At 40.3% G+C, this 19,422-nt stretch overlaps 1 protein-coding gene across 1 annotated transcript in view; it reads right to left on the bottom strand.

The window, feature by feature from the left end:
• rxfp1 (relaxin family peptide receptor 1) overlaps positions 1–19,422 on the bottom strand; it is a 31,731-nt gene that overhangs the window by 1,970 nt on the left and 10,339 nt on the right. Inside the window, exons 2-16 of the mRNA XM_028960582.1 lie at positions 19,120–19,272; positions 10,192–10,275; positions 8,786–8,891; positions 7,953–8,024; positions 7,739–7,810; positions 7,275–7,346; positions 7,022–7,093; positions 6,849–6,917; positions 6,276–6,347; positions 5,534–5,605; positions 5,151–5,222; positions 4,961–5,032; positions 2,476–2,547; positions 2,051–2,280; positions 49–459 (exon numbers count right to left, since the gene is read on the bottom strand). Coding sequence (XP_028816415.1) covers positions 49–459; positions 2,051–2,280; positions 2,476–2,547; positions 4,961–5,032; positions 5,151–5,222; positions 5,534–5,605; positions 6,276–6,347; positions 6,849–6,917; positions 7,022–7,093; positions 7,275–7,346; positions 7,739–7,810; positions 7,953–8,024; positions 8,786–8,891; positions 10,192–10,275; positions 19,120–19,272 — 1,701 coding nt within the window. The remainder of the gene's footprint in view (positions 1–48; positions 460–2,050; positions 2,281–2,475; positions 2,548–4,960; positions 5,033–5,150; positions 5,223–5,533; positions 5,606–6,275; positions 6,348–6,848; positions 6,918–7,021; positions 7,094–7,274; positions 7,347–7,738; positions 7,811–7,952; positions 8,025–8,785; positions 8,892–10,191; positions 10,276–19,119; positions 19,273–19,422) is intronic.

The raw sequence follows: 19,422 nt of genomic DNA, 5'->3' as shown, positions 1-19,422 counted from the left end.
TGAATGATTTCTGGAGATCTTATAACACAAAGTAAGCATTGTTATTACCTAAGAAGATGACAATAGAGTATATTTGGGCTCCCCGGGTCTCTCGTTGCTCCGAATGCAGGGGAAAACACACACCATTGGTCCCATAGAAATTCCGGAACACTCCCTTGCACAAGAGAGGGAGGAAAGCAATAATAAAGCCCAGCAACCAGATGGCCACCAGGATGCTGACGGTGCGCTGTCGGCCAGGAGTGAGGTAGCGGAATGGGTAGACGATGCAAATGTACTTTTCCAGGGTCAGGTATGTGAGCAGGAGCACCGAGACCTCGGTGGAGAGCATGGCCAGGGAACCCACCACCTGGCAGGGCACGCTGTCCATCCATGCCTGAGCGTGTCGGTTGTACTCGCCGCGGAATTTGAGGTCATAAGTGCCGATCATGAACAGGTAGACACCCATTAAACCATCAGCACCTAGGACAAGATTACAGGATAAAGTTTGGACAAGTTGACAAGTTCTCTGGAAATGTATAAATGTATGTTTAAATCAAAAAATACCCTTTACAGCAAAATCATTGTATAAAAATAATGAATTTAAAACTAAGCAAGAATAATTTTATTGCTAATTTTATGAAGCCAAACAATATGTAAAAACATTGAAGCAGGAACAGATGCTTGTATATTTGCTGGTGGAATATAAATGCTGCTTCTCCTTATAAATGACCTCATGTTCAGTGACCATCTTTGTCCCACTCCGTATGTTTTCATAAGAAGTGCCTCTTACCAGTCCTGATACAAATGAGTTTTTAAAGAATGAAAAAAAAATGAAATATGACATCTCAGTTAGGCAGAGCTTGTAAACTTCAAAGACTAGGATCTAAGCAATTCCCTCATAGTTCCTTCTCAGACAGTAAGCACATATGCTACATTAATTTTCCATGCTCTTTCCACTGCAGGGCCTTTGAAATCATGAGACAATAAATATCAGCGAGATCACAGAAGCTGCTTTCATGTCACAGGACAAAACACAGGAAACCGAATAAGTCATGGTGTTTCAAGTGATGCATGGAAGAATTGACCATTTTGGGTAGTTTCAGGCCTGGTTCTTCCCATGAACTGCCATTTGGCTTGGAGCTTTTAGTTCTGAGGGCAGCATGATGACTAAGCCCCCTGACTGGGCAGTGGTGATTGTTTGCCTGTGCCAAGTGCACATGTTTTTGGAAGATTGAGAAGCTGAGCTGTGAGAGATCCGAATGGAGTAACTGAATAATGATGGGCAGCAGACCGGATCTGTTAGCTGGCAGACTGGACATCTCTGATGCTACACAGAAACGGTGAGGGTTGGGTTCATCATGAGACAAGATGTTTAGCAGAACTTTTTGTGAGGGAGCGGGACCATGGCTGGCTGCAAATCCACATATCCTCATTCTGGCAGTGTCGTCAGTAGAAGGGCCCAGACCACATGAAAAAAGCAGCACCAGAAGTCTACCAAATTTAGAGTTGTCACAGGATCATACCTTGAGACTGTGTGCGATAATCAGATATTGGCTGCCAGTCAGGCCACAAGCTTCACGATGCATCTCCCATTACTTGCAGTACATCGTTAACCAGAGACGTTCATGTCTTAAGGGCAAAGCACCTCAATTTGGGATTTCTTGGTGCAAACTACAGTAAAAACCCATTTAACCCATCACCAATTTGTGAGCAGCCATAAAAGGCATCCGAGGAGCAGTGTGTTGGGATGGTACTTTGCAAAAGGGGACTTCAGTGGAACCTTAACATTTTGGGATTTTAAGACACAACTCTTCGGTTATGAGTCCTCTTACTTACCTGCTAATCCACCACTGCCCCAGGTGGAGATGGTGGAGATGAGTAACGTTTAGAAAAATGTAGATGTGTGAGTTTTGAAAAGCTTTTATATCCCTTTCACAGCTCCCCAGACAACAATGCACACTTTGTGTCAGTGTTCAAAGTATCTCAATCTAATTAATTTCAAAGTATCTCTTTTTTTATCTCATGTTGTTCCAGTGACATATCATTTCAGGTGAGCCCAGATGGAACTTACAGCACAGGGAGATGATGCACATGGCATGGAGCTTGTTCTCTGAGCGGATGTAGGAGCGCATGCAAATGACAAATATGTTGCCAAAGCACGTGGTCGCCGAGACGACCCAGACGAAGACCCGGAGCACGATGTTGGCCAGGAGGTCCTCCAGGGACGAGATGCCATCCGTGTTGGGCTTGCAGCTGCGCACATGTGGGGCATAGCCACAATACTGGAACTTCTTGAAGTAGCTGGGAAAGAAAGGACACAGTAAACACTAACCAAATCCTTGCAATGAACCGTAGAGAATCATCTGACTGTAGAGCCAGAGAAGGAGGATCTGATAAACTATCCTCTGAAGATACATTCAGTAAAGTGAAACACATCAAAATTCATTTTAATCACAACATGCTGTCATTGATATTAAAGCAAAGGGAAACTCTCACATGTGTGTCAGGTTCTTGAGGGGCTCGAACATGCGCCTCTGAATGTTGCCGATTTCTATTCCCTCGATGACCCTGCGGAAAACACACTGCTTTTTATCTTTTGAATTTCACTATGTCCTCTCTCGTATGTTGTTTTAGAAAAAAGGTCCTTTATGGTGTCTTTGATGTGTGACCTAGACTGAGATTTCTTCCCTCTGGTGCTGATTTGTGGGAAGCACAAAATCTGGTTAGCTGGTAAGTGCATACTGAAAGGAGGTGCAGGTAAATTGCATTTTTGTAAGATTGCAGCTCTTCGTCCCTCTGAAACCACCCCACACCAATTACATCCAGAGTCTTAATCCAGCCAGACAAAATGCAACAAATGTGGTGCACCTTATTGTGTGATGCAATGGTTCCCAACATGGTAGCTGAGAAAGGAATCTTGTACAAAATGTGAATATTGTGGAAGAGGCCATTAATTCTTGTGGTGATACCCCACACCTAAGATACTCAATTAACACAATTAACACTTCAGATTCTGTGATCATGCTTTGTTTTCTATTTTGTGCATTACTTATCACAACGTCCCTACAATAAGGGCTGGTTTTTGAGAATCAACATTTAAAAGCATTTAAGGTTCGTCTTAAATTAATAAATTTATCTACACAGAATCTACCCAATACCTGGTATGCATCTAAATTGACAAACCCTGCTTCACTCTCTTGAAACCTACTTGAGAACAAAGTCAAATGAAGTCTGGCTTATTGGGATGTCACAGAGCACAGTAGCGATATGCAGCAGATATGAAACATAATTGCTTTTTGGTCTAAAGCATACATTGTTCTGCATAAATAATGCAGAGTATGTGTCAGTACGTCATAGTTCAATGCTGCATGTGCATATATGTGCCTATAGGACTAAAATGACCCCTCCATACCAGATGCGCTGAATGAACAATGTGACTGTGAGGAAATCCGACCCTCCTTTCAGTGATCAGGTCTAACCATGGCGGACATGAGGAAAACTGCGTGACTGGAAGATGCTCAGAGAATGTACAGACCAGCTGGCAGATGTTCAACATCTCACTGAATAGAAGTTTTCAGTGTCATGTCTCAATGACTGCCATCCCAATGCACTTACATCTGTTTTGATGAAGTGCTTCGAGAAGCTGGTCATGAAACATATGACGAACCTACTGCCCTCCACCCTAGGCCCACTGCAATCGTCCGAACCGCTCCACTGACAATGCCATCGCCACCACCCTGCATCTGAAGTTGAAGTTGAGCCTGCTGGGCCTGAACACCTCTTGGACTTCCTGACTGAGAGACCTCAGTCTGTCCAGATATGGAACAGCATCTCCAGCACCACCACACTGAGCACTGGAGCTCCTCAGGGCTGTCTGCTCAGTCCAATGCACTTTACCCTGCTGACCCACAACTGTGCAGCGATGCACAGCTCCAACCACATCATCAAGTTCACAGATGACACGACTGTGGTAGGTCTCATCAGCAAGAACAATGAGTCAGCATACAGAGAGGAGGTACAATGACTGACAGACTGGTGTAAGGCCAACAATCTGTTTCTGAACGTGGACAAAACGAAAGAGATTGTTGATTTCAGAAGAGAATGGAGGGACCACTCCCCACTGAACATCGACGGATCTTGTGTGGAGATCATCAAGAACACAAAGTTCCTGAGTGTTCATCTAGATGAGAACCTCTCCTGGGCTCTCAACACCAGCTCAACAGCCAAGAAAGCCAAGCAGTGTCTTTACTTCCTGCAGAGGCTGAGAAAAGCCCATCTCCCACCACCCATTCTCACCACCTTCTATAGAGGGACAATTGATAGAATTCTGACCAGCTGCATCACTGACTGGTTTGGGAACTGCACCACTTCGGAGCGCAAGACCCTACAGCGGATAATGAGGACAGATGAGAAGATCATCAGAGTCTCTCTCCTATCCATAATGTACATTTACCACATGCTGCATCAGGAAAGCCACCAGCATTGTGAAGGACTCTACACACTCCTCACATGCACTCTTCACCCTTCTACCATCTGGAAAAAGGTACCAAAGCATTTGGGCCCTCACTGCCAGACTCTGCAACAGCTTCATCCCACAGGCCATCAGACACCTGAACACTCAGGGACTTGAACTGACAAACACACACACTCTACGTCATATGCTCTGATCATATTATATTTCTGGTACAGCAGCATTTGAACATTACCACAGCAGCATGTGCACATTGTTACTCTGCACCTTAATTACAAGTTTCACGTTTTTTGTCTGTGCTGCCTGCCTTCTTTGTTGTGTCCCATGCTTGAACTTCCTGTAGCCGGTTTGTCTGTCGCACACGTGTACTTTATGTCAGCAAGTAACTTTGCTTAAATGTTACATGTAGCACCAGGTTTCGGAGAAATGTTGTTAGGTTTCACTATGTATTGTCTAGCAGAAATTACAATAATGCTCAACCTCAACTTGAACTCAAATGTTGCAACTTACAGTGACTTTAATTTGAGCAGGTTGTCAAAATGGTCCTCTTGTAGTTCCTGGATGGGATTGTATGAAATATTTCTGCAAAGATTAAACATTAAAATCAGCATGAACATAACTGTACAAAAATGCAAGGGGAAAAAAGATCCCAAGATGCCAGATCCCAATCGTATCGGTAAGTACAAAGAAATTTACTTACAGCTGCAACAAATCTCCCAGATGAACAAAGAGATTAGGAGGGAATTCTTTGATTCTGTTGTTTGATAAATCTCTGTGGGGACAATATTTTTTACTAAAAGGCTGAACATACACAGACATACTATATTTAACTGCTTAGAAACTTTTCCATTTTGTCATGACATTGCCTTCTCATCTTCTGAATATTTGCTTTCATCCTAAATGCTGGCTTCAAATCTAATTATAATATTAATGGGAGCAAGGCCCTTTCATTTTGATGAGTTGTCAATCTAGGTCAAAATTAATGGGAAATTTTATCTGGTAATAAAAATGGTCAAATGTCACAGACAAAGATTAAAAAAAAAAATTAATAAAAAAAAATAAATAAATAGATAAAATTCTTACAGCTCGCCAAGTCTGTGAAGGAGAGAGAAAGCCTGTTCATGGATCAAACTAATTCTGTTCCGCTGTAGGACACTGAAAATCAAGAAAAATAAATTTTCACTTTGAAGCAAATAAAAATTGTATAAAGTGATTTTCAAAAGTAATGTTTTTTTTTGTTTTTTTTGCTCCCCAATAAGGGATCCAAACACATAATGTGTGCGAGTATGTGCGGCTTGTTTGCACGTAATTCACAAAAAACAATAAATTCCTTAAAAAAAGCTAATGCAGAAAAGAATTAAAAGAATACATCATGGTGGCATCATATAGTCCGTTTGCGTTATCGGCCTTTACAGGAGAAAAGACGGTGTAAAATAATTAATTTATGGTGTATTTTGTGTGTAAAGATGCATTTGGTTTCAAATAGGGCTAATACATAGTGTCTGTGCACACCTCAATATTTCAGTTTGCTTGAAAAAGACTCTCTAGGCATATTTAAATTTAAGAGTTATGCTGGCAGCCGATTTCATGGTTAAAGACTAAATAATATCAAGTCAGAACTTGACTAATCCCATGAATGCACCATGAGCTCAGGATTTAGCATAGAACCCTGTGCAAAATTCAGTGGGACACAAGAAGTGATATTTGCTGATGTCTTTAGAAATCCCTCCTGTAAACAAACTTTTATTTTTGAACTTCCAATGTCACGGAAGTCCTTCAGATTATACTATTCTGGGAACTGGAAAAATATACCAGGTACACTTACAGTACAGTCAGCATGTTGCAGGACCAGAAGGTCACATTTCCCACTCTCTCCATCTGATTCCCCTCTAAGTCTCTGCAAACGTATCAGAAATAAAGTTGCATTTCCGTTCCATAAAAGTGCATTCCTGTTTATGCCAGACATCAACAGTATATTTGCAGAAAACAGCAGCAGGCCTAAAAATACAATTAATCCTCTAGACTGCACACCAGATGAAGGTCTGGGAAGAGCAAATATTCAGAGCTAAACCCTCAGATACATGCTCACACATGATCCAAGCCCTGAGCCCAAATAATAATAATATTATGAAGCAGGTTCAAGGCAAAAACAAAGAGGTTCATCACACTACACTATGTTAAGCACCACATATGCATCAATGTAATGAGTAAAAGAAAACTGGTGCAAGAAAAGGCATGGCATATGTAGGCTTCTTAGATCTAGCATATGTTTGAGGGGCTTTTCATAGCCAGAACCTGATTCATTAACCCTGCTCCATGACAGAGGCCCATCATCATTTGTTCACCATGAATCATTAACATTCTGGAGGAAAAAATAAATAAATAAGTTGGAACTTACAGCCAGTTCAGTTTCGGCATCTCTAGACACATATCATCCAGCTTTGACAGATTATTGTTAAGTAAAACTCTACAAAAGAGAACAAAAATGATGACGTTCCCATCAGTTATCCATTTTACGCAAACCATGCTCACATAAAAAGTAGCCCTGCAGCAATGAGAGACGTTACTCACAAAAGCACCAGAGAGCTCAAGCCCAGAAAGGTCTTAGAGGAAATGAGGTGAATTCTGTTGTTTTCGAGAATGCTGCAGATGAAAGGATGGGCTGATTTAGAACACAAGGCACACAGTTGCATGAAGAGCTTTGTCCAGAGCCCTTACGACAGTAATTAATATATGAATAACAGGGCACATCATTTTGGGTGGTATCTAATCAGGGATTTATTTGCCATGCATATTAAAAATGAGGTTCCCGTGGGCAACATACAGCCACTCCAGTTTATGAAGGTCCTGGAAAACTCCCGGCATCAAAATGGAAATCTTGTTGTAGCTTAAATAGCTGAAAGTAAACAAAAATGAGTATCATCTACATGGGAATCAAAAGTATCAAAAGACTATCAAAAACATACAAATTTGATTCAAAACAAGGAATATTACAGTGGAAAAATGAAAAAGGGAATACTAAAACTACTAATGTTACTACTGCTACTACTACTTAGAATTGTATATATTAAATGCCATTTTATTGTTCAATGTAAAATATTAGAGGGGGGTTTTAAAGCCCCAAGAAAAATCCCTTTTAGCTCTTGTATTTGTCATGACCCATTTGTATGGGAACAAACCTGAATGACATAGACAGAGAAAGAGAGAGGGTTGTGAAAATTCTGTAAGGAATTTTGGGAATGGGCATGGAGCACATAATAAAAAAGCAAATTGGATTTGAGGACTCACAGTCTTGTTAAATTATAAAGGCCCCGAAAAGCGTTGGGATTGACGGCACGGATTCTGTTGTGCTGGAGATACCTAAAAATTACAGTAAATAAAGCAAAAAGCTGGTTTCACGTAACCTTTCATGCACAGTCAAGATATTGAAATCCATGCAACGTTCTTCTTCACCTATCCAAAGGTTGGGTGAAAGACATGATTTTCAGCACACAATTCTTACAATTTCTGAAGGTTCTCGTACTTGAAGAATATATCTGCATTCAGTTTCCGCAGTCGGTTCCTTTGCAGTGACCTGTGATGCAATGATAAGTCAACAGTAAGAGTGTGTCAACCATTATGTCTTGAAGATGTGCATGACCATGCCTGTTTATTAAAAGATACGTCTGAAACTAGTTGGACTCTTGGGTATTCTTTCAAATGACATACATATTGCATTCATTTGACTGGTAATTAGGATAATTATGTAGCCTCCTTCTTACAATATGAAAACTAATTTTCTGCATCACTGCCTGTAAGTATGTTCATGGTTATTTATTTGTGGAAAATATGATCGTGGTGAGCCTTGGTATAAAAAGAAAGAATGCGCTAAAAGGAGTATGCACCTGAAAGGCATGCAAAAATTGAAGCTGACTGGATGCAACAGCGATTTTCTGCACTACATTGTGCCTTGCAAAATGAATGGCTAACTCAATCCACCTGCATTGCTCCATGAAGTTCACAACATTTGCTAATTGTCAAGGGTCATTGTAAAATGTATTACCTAATATTCCATTATGAGCTATGGAGATATAAATGCTTGTATGCATTTGAGTGAACTTGCTTAATATTTTGGTTTATGTAAATTTGAGGTTTGGCGTCATGCCAAAATCTAGAACCGAATTCTGATGTCACATTCAAAATGCCTGAAATGTGCCCTTAGGTGAGATGGTTCTGAGACAATCTTGAGGAAATTTTGAGTAAAGGTTGAGTTAGAGGGGAGAGGTTCAGTAATTTATGCCAACAAAACCTTGACAGGACGAGACCCTCTCCAGACAACCGGGAGCAGTGACTCACATCATGGTGACATTAATGGACACCGTGGGGACATCTTTAAAGTGTGCACCGTCACAGTCTAGTTCCAGGTCTCTGCACAAGCACGGTTCAGGGACAGATCCAAGCACTAGGAGGACAAAGAGTCACACATGAGCCACAGCTTCACTAAAACCAACCATGTGAGGCTGACATGTTTACCATTGCCCTTTTGGCAGAAGGCAAAATGTGCGACGTGGCAGCCTAAAACACTGACATTTCATTGTTCTGTTCAGGTAATGCTGAAACTGTCGTATGGTTCCACTGAAAAGAAGTTCTCAAGAGCTCCTTGTAGCATCACAGCTTCACAAATAATATCACTCACTCACTATCCATTCACTTAATCCAGACTTCTCGAGCCCATCCCGGAACAGTGCAGTATGAATGCAGTGCAGTATGATGATTAGGATCGTCAGTGTAGAACATTGCCTCACTTGTTGTGCATTTCCCCGTCTCACTGACAGTGTGTGACAGTCAACAATAGATGCATAATAAGAATATTCATGTTACAAATTACCTAGATCATTGTACATTAATACAGGTCAAAATGACAGTACTTCTATTAGTACAAATATTATTGAAGGTGGTACCTTTTGTCACAAACCCCAGTGCAGTGCAAGTATTAAACAATGATGTCAAGTAGTTCCAGCACCACAGACAGTTCCCATTTATTTTCCAATGGCTTAATGGAACCAGTGCTGGGTGTGCATGAAATTAATTCAGGAGCAATTCTGAATAATTTACATGAGTAATATAATTCTACTTAATTATAAATGTTGAACAAGTTGAGCAAAAACTAAGTTACTGAATAAGATGGTAATCAAAGTAAGAAAACTGCAGATGAAACAACAAACCCAAGTCCACCCCCCCCCCCCCCCCCCCCCCCCCCTCTTGTAATAATCAGCAAACAACATCAGGACATTCTCCCCTTTCCAGTAGCTGTTAAAACTCCCAGGTTAGCCCTCAACAAACAGCAAATAAAGAAATCTTATTAATGAATGGCTGGAGAAACTCTTACTTTTAATTGGCTGTTTGCAACAAACATCTGCTTTAACAAATGTACCCCACTGTTTGTGTTTGAAAGTCTATGGTGCTGTGCAGCATGACAAAAGCAGTAGGCTGTGCCACTAACGAGATTTTCATGGAAATACAATCTGGACCTGCTGCTCAGCTGGGACCAGCGATGTAGGTCAATATGCACCAGTTTCAAATGAGACTTAATGTCCAGCTGTCAACCAGTGACAACTGATTTTGAAAAAAAACAGTCATGCCATGGACCACAATTAGCTTTTTGGTGTAAAAAAAAAATCCACATTTCTGTCAATTTATAGCTGCTTTTGAGCCCTTGGTTTGATGAGATAATATTTCAGTAGAAGGTAGATCATACTCACAGCACATGCTGGACTTAGTTACGACATCATAACTGGGCATCCCAAAGTATTTGTCAAATAAATGGGGCCAGCCATTGTTGTCCCCTGCAAGTGAAAGGAGGAAAATAAATTATTTTTTAATTATGTCTAATTTTACATGGTACAGTCTTACTCTCCTTAATTAGGGGATGATAATCAAGTGAAAAAAAGGGAATACATAAAGGGACAGAGGGACAAATGATTAAAACCTTACATTAAATGATAACATTGTTTGTACAGAACTCTTGTAAAGTTACGAGTAAGACAAAACTAAATTATCTCCAAACTTTGTTAATTGAACCTCATTCTTGTAAGGTCTCAGACTGAGCCAATTAAAACCAAACTCACCCTAATCATGTCATTTTACAACCTTGTGGTCATCATTACTTAAAAGTACTACTTCAGACATGAGTAGACACTTGAGATGGTCTGATGGAAGGTGTCCTTTCTGCTTGTAAAAAATTGCCTAGAAGTTTGCAAATGGCATTACTTAGACCCAGACACATTCAAAGCCTCCCAGGGGAAAATGTAATCTCGTTAAGCACAGAGTGAGGATCCTTCCTCCATGAATACATCACTGATGAGTAATTTTTTTTTTCATGGACCATTTAGATTGAAGGTGCATTTTTGCATGCACTTGTATCTTTGCAAATCATGATGAATTAAGCAAAATCTAACAGAAGCCCCGAGCAGAAGACATTCCGTCGTTTCTAATGCAAGACGCCTACTGAGGGTTACATCCACTGGCTCAGGCTGTTTTGCATCAGTAAACGGCCCAGCTGACCTGAAGTTCAGTATCATGGCTACACAGAATGAGTTCAGCCCTTAGCACCGAGGGTGAAAATAGACACGTCCTCAATAATATTTTGAGACACAGCATGCAAAACCCCATTGATAATTGGCACAGCCATGGAGTCAGCAGCGGCAAAAACATTCTGTAAGCAGAATCTTTACAAATCACGTCATCTCCAGCTGAAACCGTAATGAGACAGTAGATGATGAGAAGGCCTGGCCCTGAGAGAAGCTCTCATCAGGCCAATCAATTTTAATCAGATATAAATTAACTCTGTGCAATTTGAGGACATCACTAGCTCATGACTGGCCTTGCTCTCTGAACTCAGGGTGTACTTTAACTGGTGATTTACCCAGCTCTTACAATGTGTTAGTGATGGAATTTCTATGCAAGAGACTGGTGGTTTGTGGATGTTTCATGACTACACGTGTTAAAATGTTCATTGTCCCTGTTTTCTAGTTCAGTATGATTCCAGACTTATGGGTTTATTCTGGCCATCCTAATATGGGAGGGTTTCCTGTCATATTAATAAACAGGGACCCACACAGAATATTTTTAATGAATCGTACATGATGCAATGGAAAGACATCCAGAATACATATTGCATATTTGGGTTGGTTTTTTTTTTGCCCACTCCACTGATGCCATGTAAAATCCCAATGTTTAGGTCCCAGCTATGGCATAACTAGGGCAGGCAACCTCTGATTCATTGGTAAACATCTTTTTCACTGCACAAACATTGCAGGTCAAAGGAAGGATCCCTGCTTCACCCAGAACTCAATATAAACCAGATAATGTTTTTATGGTCATATAGAGTCAAGTGATGTACAAAAATGTATTATATATGTTACACCCACAAGACAAATTAGTTAGTAATTTAGTAATATCTTTGCACAGGGAACTCGAACCTTTCATTCCACTGATTCTCAGTATTCCCAGTAATCAAGGTAACTTCATGGCAAATACATTGGCATGCAAATGTTTAAGCACCTTTGCTTTAATTATATGTTACTGTGAATTGTTAAATGGATAAACATGTTTCTTTATCAAAGCATGCATGATAATATTTTTAATTTAAGGTACCAAAATAATTAACTAAAGCTACTCTCACTCACTTTCCATAACCGTTTAGTCCTGTTCATTTGGGGATATCCTGGGACAATAGGTTCAGGATGGGCCCACTGTAGGCACACACACTGGGGGTGTTGAAATTAACCTTTTAATCAATGCATCGTGATGCAGTCATGAATGATTCTGCATTGATGCAGTGCAGAACATAATTGATTATATCATAATGATGTTGCTTGGTGATTTTCTGGTGTGGTATAAAAATTTGTGTTAAAAAAACATAAACCCAATTGCAGTTAGGCGCAAAGAGGCAGGGCAGTTTTTGCTTTTTAATACATACCACATGTGTTGATGCTCATTTAAGAAGGTGATGAGAAAAGGCTAGAGGACTGGGAGCACAACAAGGATAATTCTTACTGTGAGTCGAAGTAAGCTGCGTACGGTTTCAGTTGAAACCGTAGTCAACGCTGATTATCAGCTATGAGAATCACCCACTTCTGTGTTCTCAGCTGGAATGCAACCGGAGTCACATGACAGTCCTTAACTCTTGTATTTGAAAACATCATGTGAAGTAATGTAGAGAAATGTAAGGGATGCATTGATAATCGAGGTATTGATAATTGTAATCTAATCGAGACTAGTCAAGGTTCGCACCTCCAAAACACAGACCATTCACTTACACACTTACACTTATGGACGATCCTGTGCAGCCAATTCACCTAAAGTACATGCATTTAAATGACGGGAGAGAAAACCAGAGAACCCAGAGGAAACCCACAGCAACATGGGGAGAACAATGCAAACTGTATACACAAGCTCCGGGTTTGGATTCAAACTCACAACCATGCAGCCAACTAAAAGCTACAATCCTTTCTAATTGAAATCAGTTAATCAGACACATTGTTGCATCTTTACTTTACAATTGTACACCTTTATACCTTCCGGTGATCACAGAAAAAGACATTCTAAGCATGTATGAACAAATTTAAGCCAACACTGAGAAATGTAATATTGCCCCGAATCAGACTAGACCAAACCGAACCTCATCCACTTCTTCCCATACAATATCCATGTCATGTTCTTCAAGGGAAGAGTCGCAGGATTTTTTTTTTCTTGGCCATGCTACGACCATGACCATGAATGGTAATGGGTTTTGTAACGGAATTGGACTGAAGACAAGTGGAGAGCTGTAAGTGCCTCATTTCACACCTGCATTTAGAATGCGTCTGCACATGTGTCTCAAGTGACCACTTGTGGTCGTATTTCTCTATATGTGCAAATAAACACATAGACATAATGTTTTGTATCCAAGCTGTATCCTTATGGGTTTTGTAGTGATTTTTGGAACCTTAATATGCCGAATAATGTTGAGATGGACATTTTTAAATGTTGTTGTTAGAAAGTGAAAGGTGCAAAAACCATGACTACGGCATCCATGGCAAAATCAATAGCGGGTCACAACAACAGAGAACACACATACATAAAGTCACCGTTTTCTGAGTGTCAAATGGTTCTCAAATAGGTAAGACCATGCTGAGAGGGTGTCTTTTCTCAGACTGTAAGACATTTGTTCTTCCTCACTTCGTATGCCTCTAGTAGAAAATCCCTGGTGTGAAGATAAAATGTTCCCCAGCACATCTCTGGCAGAGAAAAGTGCTAGATGTACACGCACCTCAGACATAGGCACATCATCAGTTTAAGATCAAGATCACGAGGGAAGTCCATGCGATAAGGAAATGTGGACATACACATCCTGGCTCTGCTTGCTCATGCCATTGGTCCAAGCATTTTTCACCTCTGATAGCCTCATACCCCTCCTTCTGCAGTTGAGTCCTGGGCAATCATTCCTGTTTGGTACCTATGGTGAGGGGAGATGGGGTGACATGCCCTGCAGTGCTGTGCTGTCAAAGGACAAGATCCTCAAGGATCTTAAAAAGATGTGTGGAAGGGCTCTATGCCAGCCTGTGTGCTGAACATAATTTACTGCTGACATAAGATAACAAACTGGACCTGGACCAGCAGGAGTCACACAATATTCAAGTTCATCAGCAATTTGCTAATGACAGCAAAATTGACCTAAGAAAATGGTTGTACCTATAGTACTTTGTAGTATTGGATGCTCCTTTTACTGCAGGGCATACAAGTCTAAAGTCTTGGTCTTCATTAAAGTCTTAAAATGCAAATTATGGTCTTTTGAAACAGAAAAAAAACAAAAAAAATGTTTTTGTTTAAAAATTTTAGGAATACTATGCACTGTATTTTTGACTTGTTCAAAGGTTATCAGAATTTATACATCAGTTATTTTTTTTAAAAAAGTCCCATTTTAACTACACAACTAGGCCTATCAGATAAGTATCTAAGTAAGCTTTGGACAATGCACCCAAAGAAAAATGAGGGAAATTTTGTTGGACATTTAACAGACGTCATACTGCAATAAATGTGATTTACAGTTGGACCTAGGCTCTTCATATATAATGTCTTCAAATGACCAATGTTGCAGTCATGACTTATTACCCTTGTAACGACGATGCCGCAGGGTCGTCACATGGAAATGTGTTGCTGCATGAGTACCTATTTCCTAGCGACATCCATTCATTTTGTTTTGAGTTTTTTGTCCCCTGCAGCCACAGCTTTGAACAGGTTTGAAAAATCACAAAGTTGCATGGGAGGACCATTGCAGTGGAAAATAGTGCACATCATTCCTTTTCTGACACAGTCAGGTCACATCAGGTGCATACTGAAAGCTCGTCATTGTGTTGTACAGGTCAGAGCCAAAAGCAACTGCAAATGCCACGTTAATAAGAAACACATTAAAAAAAGCCACTGCCTAGACCAAGAAAATAACTGGGCCGTGATCTCACACCCTATACCAAATTTAAACTCTAGTCCATTTGTATGTTGTGCTACTGTTTACGTAGGGTATATGAATAATCTGTTACCCCTACAGAAAATAAATCACTTTATATGCAGCACAAATAAATGTATGTGACAACAAAGCAGATCATGAACCTGTCATTTTTCAGAGATGATTGATTTGTGCGTTCGCTCAAAGAGACAAATTAGATGAATGGCTGCATGCAGCATGCTACTTGTGCCTCCTTACTTATACCTGACAGCTGGTTATACGAATGCGGACCCCCTGAAGAGTGGGCCACCCACGCGTGATTTTCACCTCATCTCGTCAAGACCTATATCTTTATGCATAAATCATCTCAAGTGCCCTCTAACAATCTGCAGCAAGGATTACAGAGAAAAACTAAACAATTTAAAGTATGTGAACACTTACATATACTGTGCAATTATTCTTAATATTTAGTTACTTCCATGACTTTCAGTTCAATTCAAATCTCCCTCGATGCAGAAGGTAAAATAAGACAACATGGAAAAAAAGTAAGAAATGGAATTTCTTTTTCCCCTGTTATTTCTAAGCGACTCACATCAGTAAGACCACAAATAATAGGTGTGTAGGAGTATAATAAAAGATGTGGTGAAAACAATTCCTAACAAACTCTCTGGTTACAGTTAAAGTTCACACAGGGAATAGGGATAAAAGACAGTCTTGGCTGCTGTCTCCTGTTTCACAAAGCCTGGTTATCTGGGCTGAGTTATTAAAGAGTTATTAAAGAGTTGTGAACTGAATAAAAACAAAAAGAGCGTTATACTGGCCATGGTTGCATGTTTTGCAGAATACCTGAATACCATCAAGTTCAATAATGTTATGTGCTCAAGTGTGCTTAGTCATGAGGCTTAATAGGAGCCAGAAAAAGCTGAAATATGAACCAGTTCAACGCAATTTGAAGGACATATTAGACACACGTAGAACTACATTGAATATTGAATTGCAAATCAGGTTTAGACAAGTGTCCGGGTCGAGGTTTTAACCTATGTGCAAGTCACCAGATATCTTGAATCATCCGCACAGACAACTGAATGCAATCAACTCTCCATTCCCAACCGCCATTCAGCTCTGGTGTACCACTGATGAGATGAGAGATATTGTATCTCTGCTGTCCTTCTGGCAAACTCTTCATTGCTATATTCCTTAAGCTTGCTCCTTGAACTACAGGGTCAATTTAAAAAATAAAAAAAAAAACATCCTGCCATTGTAAGGAAATAAACTGTTTAATTGCTTATTGGATATAATGCCATGGTTGACCTTCACATGAATTTGCAACGAAACCTCACAATAAAGTGCATAATAAAAAAAACGTAAGAAATTATGATTTTTTTAAAATAGCAAATTAATGGAAAATGACTGGTATGAAGGCGATGGCAAGGTTTCTTTCATGGTTAATTGGTGCAGCAATACTAAGCATCTAAGACCTTGTAACGCATGCCTGGGCGAACATGGGCTACAATACACACAGTTCTGTCATACCGAGGTGATTTATCTTATAAATGATGTCTAGTTTCATGCTACACATTTTGTTGCTTGTTGCACCTGCATGTGCTAAAACGTAAGGGCAACATGGATTATAGAGGGATGTTCGATCTACAGATACATGCCCCATCACCAGAGCACGCATCTCCACAAATAGACTAAACCCACTCTACCTTCCTGATCTGAATTTGCCCAGTAAAACGTTCTTCTTTGTACCATGTACACCACGCTGGGGTGACAGTTTTGAGGGGGTGGGGCCAGCAGTAAGTTGGCTGATAAAGTCAGTTGAGCTAACACTGCTGGAAAATGCAAGAAATAGATGTTGGTTCTTTTACCAAATTTGTCTTCAGTTTATCTGAAATCAATACACAAACGTTAAAGAATGTAAAGTCTCTGTTACAAGTGAGGACCATGAAACTCTTTCTAAGAATATCTATAAGAAATACAGAGATGCCCATTGGTTAAACTGACATCCTATTGATTTAAGAGCAACAATGGTTTATGCTTTCACAGCAGAAGGATGAAATGATATTGATCTGTTTAAAATGATTGCAATTTTCGTTCTCCTGCTGTGCAAAAACCAGACAGAAAAGGAATGACCAAAAACTTTTCTCGCACAAACCTTGCTGACCTTGGTTCAATATGGCGCACAATGGAGAAAAGTAAAATTCTGCTTTTTAATCTTGGTTTACCTACATTACCTATAAAAAATAAACAAATATAAAAAAGGACAAATCCTGTGATTGTCACCATTTGGGGCACAGCTATGTCAACAAATGGTCTCCACAGCCATCTGCAGATGGTACAAATGTCCAAATCCCCACAGTGATTAATGATTTACACAAACTTCAACACAGGGCTACAGAGACAACATGGAAGCCAAAACACCCCTGCTGGTTCCTGTCTGATTCCTTTTTAGCTGCAGTGGAGGAACTGCCCAATACGCTGAAAATTAGCAGAATGCAGTGTGACAGGATCAGCGAGGTGAGCAACACGCAGAACCCAGCATGCCCAGCATACCTCAAGTACAAAAGTCTGGCCGAGCTCTTGATGTTCAAAGAGGTTACCTTGAAAATGACAAGAGGCTACCTCCATAACATCAACCAAAGCCAATGAGTGGCTCACATGTTCTTTCATCAGCATCACAAAAGAAAAAAAAAAGAGGGAGAGTAAGAGTGGGAGACAGAGAAAGAGAGAGAGAAAAGGTGTTCTGAACAAAATTGCTACAGAGCAATTCGAGTTCATGTTTAACTAGAAATTTGTCACATCGGAATCCCCTCTACAAATATTCTATTTGGTATAAAACCAATGTTTCCATAGTGTCAATATCATGAAAAATTACCGAACCGCGGTGCTCAAAAAACATCGAGAGGAATTCGGGATCCATGGCTTTCATGTATAAATCATTTGGACAGCTGCCAACAGACACCATCCAGGTCCACCAGTGGAGACTGACGTTATTCAAGATGTTTCAGAAAGCTGTCTACATAGGCTTCGTTTTGGCAGGCACATGCTGTGGTGAGGGCATTCGAACACCGGCATGAATTCACAATTCTGGGAAGGGGTGTTACACCAATCTACTGCTAATATTCACCAACCTGCTACACACAGTCACAAATGACCACATCATTTTCCCCATGAACGTCAGAGTGACTAATGCTCCTGGCTCCCCTGGCGTACCCTTAGCACCATACCAAAAAAACCAAACATTTCCTTTAAATTAAAGAAAAACATTTATTAATCTCTTAGCAATTTTTGTTGAACTTGACATTGCTGTACACCAACACAACACAACACCCAGACAACTAACTTACCACACTATGCTCCGCTTTTAAATGGTCAAGCAATGTTTAATTGAAAGTGAAAGTGGCGTGATAGCGATGCACACAACCCAGCACATCAGGGAGAGCTGCACTCCGTGGGAGTCACAGAGCTTTTGGCACTATGAGTTTGCAGAGGTCAATGATTTCAAGACCAAGTTTGTTTCTAAATATATTCCAGAAATCCTAGAACACCCACAACAACTAAAACGAATACATATCTCATCAGAGAATAAACCTGCAGCAGTATTATCTCGGCTCTTCTGTAGCCATACGGTGTGCTTGTTTTCCATATCCCTGCCGTGACACAATGATGAATGTGAGCTCAGAGAACCACAATTCTTCAAACTGGAGAAAGGATCTGGTGACTGATACCCCGAACATCCCTTCATTCTCAACCCCAAGGCACAAGCACTGAAATAAAGCCATAAGCTCTCAGTTATTCCAGTTTATTGAATCTGGGCTCTTCATGCTAATCAGGCTAAAAAAAAAATTGTCAATAATCTTTCATCAAATTCAGCTGGGGAAATGTCTTCTTCAGTCATCTTCATTAATTCTCAGCAGGACATTCCTTTCCTCTACATATTTGTTGGCAGTATACAAACAAGAAAACAAGAAGTTTACCCAATACATTCAACACTGCAATTACTTTAAGTATTAGGAACAGTCAATTTTTGGATGGTGAAAAGGGAGGCACATGCAATTACAGTAGAAAGTGTGCATTTTGTCCAATCACTGAGCCTTATTTGTACAGGCATGCGTGTTCACGTGTTTCTGAGTAATTGGGTATTAGAGGAAGTGCTGGATCGGATAGAGTAGTACTCAGAAGCCATTATCTCCACACTCACCGCAGTTTTCCTCGTCCGCCTGGTTTCCACAGTCGTCCACTCCGTTGCAGTGAAGAAGCTGCGGGAGGCACGTGCTCAGGTTGCCGCAGGGAAAATATCCGAGTGGGCAGTGGGACCTCACCTCGGAGACATTGAACGCTGAAGTCAGGGCAGCTGCAGACAGCAAAATGCAAATCACACTCTACCTGTGTTCAGAAGGACAAAATGCCTGAATGGCTTTTTTTTTTATCCATAAAGACCACCAGGGATGCTACTTACTCAAATAACCAATGGATTTTTTTTATTAAAGACACACACTCTCCT

The sequence above is a fragment of the Denticeps clupeoides genome, chromosome 18 (assembly GCF_900700375.1).
Source record: "Denticeps clupeoides chromosome 18, fDenClu1.1, whole genome shotgun sequence".
Classification (NCBI taxonomy): Eukaryota; Metazoa; Chordata; class Actinopteri; order Clupeiformes; family Denticipitidae; genus Denticeps; species Denticeps clupeoides.
Note: the sequence above shows the minus strand (reverse complement) of the source record. Positions and strands in the feature narration are given on the sequence as shown.